Source organism: Protobothrops mucrosquamatus, unplaced genomic scaffold (genome assembly GCF_001527695.2).
Source record: "Protobothrops mucrosquamatus isolate PMUCROS unplaced genomic scaffold, P.Mucros_1.0 scaffold1631, whole genome shotgun sequence".
Classification (NCBI taxonomy): Eukaryota; Metazoa; Chordata; class Lepidosauria; order Squamata; family Viperidae; genus Protobothrops; species Protobothrops mucrosquamatus.
The window spans coordinates 19,968-21,852 of record NW_015387790.1 but is presented as its reverse complement, the minus strand read 5'-3'; the positions used below and the strand labels follow the sequence as shown (position 1 = coordinate 21,852).

Genomic DNA, 1,885 nt, shown 5'->3' with positions numbered 1-1,885 from the left:
TGCATAGAATCCAAATGAAAACTTATTTGAGAAGGCAGAATAAAACATAAACATTTGTTTTCCCCCCCCCCCCCCCATATATCCTCTTCTAAGAATTTTGTGGTCTTAAAATGTTAATGCCACCAAGCAGCTAAATTTACCATTCCATAGACATTTTATGTGTTATGCTTATTTTAACTTCTGGAATACGTCACAACTTCTCCATTAATTCTTCTCTTATCATGCTTTAGAGAAAATAATTTCTGGCATAAACAAACTTTAAAAAATTGTCTTTGAGTAATGAGGTACAGTATTCTAACAGTAGGGATCCCTCCAACTATATATATCATATGTGACCTAAACTTCTCCAGATTTTGGATTTCATTTTCCACTTTTCATTGACTTGTTAGGTGAAGGCTGGAATTAAGGATCCTCTGTGGTCTGAGAGATTAGAGGTTCTCTAGATATACTCGATTTACTGCTTCTAAAGTGTTGAATCTCGCTCATCCATCTAATTTGGTTGTGACTGAGGTTTCAAGTTCCTCTCCATGGCTTTCCTCTTCCTTAAAAACTTTCTCAAATATCACTCTGATTATCATTCTAGATGGTCTTCGTTTGTCTCTTCCTACCAGAAAATAGATGAGTGGGTTAATGGTGCTATTTAAGGAAGAACAAATATAGGCATATTCATAGACATAAGGATTATCAAACTGGGGATAATAGAGTGAGAGATACTGAATAGCATTCATTGGAAAAGCAAAAAAGAGAAAAAAGAGAAGAGTGAGCAAGATGGTGACCCAAAGTTTTCCTTGCTTATGATGAGAAGGTAGTGAACAGGTTTTCAATGAAAGGGCTATTGTGGAGAGAGTCATTAAAGGAGTGAGAAGTAGGGCATTCAGGAGAAATTGGTAGAACCTTAGCATATAAAATCCAGTTGTTAACAAGAGGATGACATGTAGAGAACAAAATAGGAAGTTGAACACCCATATCATGTTACATATAATGGTGGACATTTTCTGGGAACGGTGCATTTGATACCAAAATGGGAAAAACACTGCGGTGCACCTGTCAATGCTCATAGCAGTCAAGATGCATAAACCAGTACTGTACATGAACAAGAAAAGACCCCGAAATAATGTCTTTAGTGGATCATCATATTCTATATGATTAGCTTTGGCTATGAGCCAATATACATCAATGGCACTAAGACCTATGAGCACACCAAAGTCAGCAATGGAGAGATTCAAGAAGTAAACTGAGAAATTATTCCTCTTAATGTGAAACCCAAGGAGCCAGATGGTGCCTCCGTTTCCCACAAGTCCCCAAAGGCAGATAACTAGAGTTATGGTGATCATCAAAAACACTCCTAGAGGAATTGTGCCTTGATCTTCTGGAAGACTGGTCCTATTGTGGAAGCTCTCCGTTGCATTGTGTGATGTGTTATATTCCATTCTAGCATTCAGCAAGGACAGCACTAACATTCAGCACGATGGACAGTTATTAATCTGGTGTTCTGATGTATAGAGACTCCTGCTGAGAGAAAAGGATATAGGATATCATTCATATTTTTTCTGATATGGAGCTAAAGAATTATTTCAGCCTGGCCTCACATGGATTAATGAAAACAAATTAAATGAGAAATGGGAAAAAAATCAATGCATTTATGCTTGATGCCACTTTAATATGCATTATCCACAAGTCTTGTTTCTACATGAGTCCTTTTTGTAATGTTACAATGAATGAATCTTTATTATCAAAGTATAACATGTATACAGTGAGATTGGCTGAGCAGATTGAGTTGAAATAAAGCCTGAACTGAATTCATCTGAACCTGAAAATGAAGGTGAGAAACAGCCATTGACTTCAATTGCTATATTAGTTATCAGTGAAATACTTGTGCTTCTCA

The 1,885-nt window shown here is 36.7% G+C and overlaps 1 protein-coding gene across 1 annotated transcript; it reads right to left on the bottom strand.

Annotated features, from left to right (window-relative positions):
- Positions 1-482: 482 nt before the first annotated feature.
- Positions 483-1,430, bottom strand: LOC107293471 (mas-related G-protein coupled receptor member H-like). The gene has a single exon (XM_015822623.1). The coding sequence runs from the start codon at positions 1,428-1,430 to the stop codon at positions 483-485; it is 948 nt and encodes a 315-aa protein (XP_015678109.1).
- Positions 1,431-1,885: the final 455 nt, after the last annotated feature.

Bases quoted from the DNA above. Each gene is read 5' to 3' on its own strand.
- LOC107293471 (XM_015822623.1), bottom strand. From the start codon at position 1,430: ATGGAATATAACACATCACACAATGCAACGGAGAGCTTCCACAATAGG.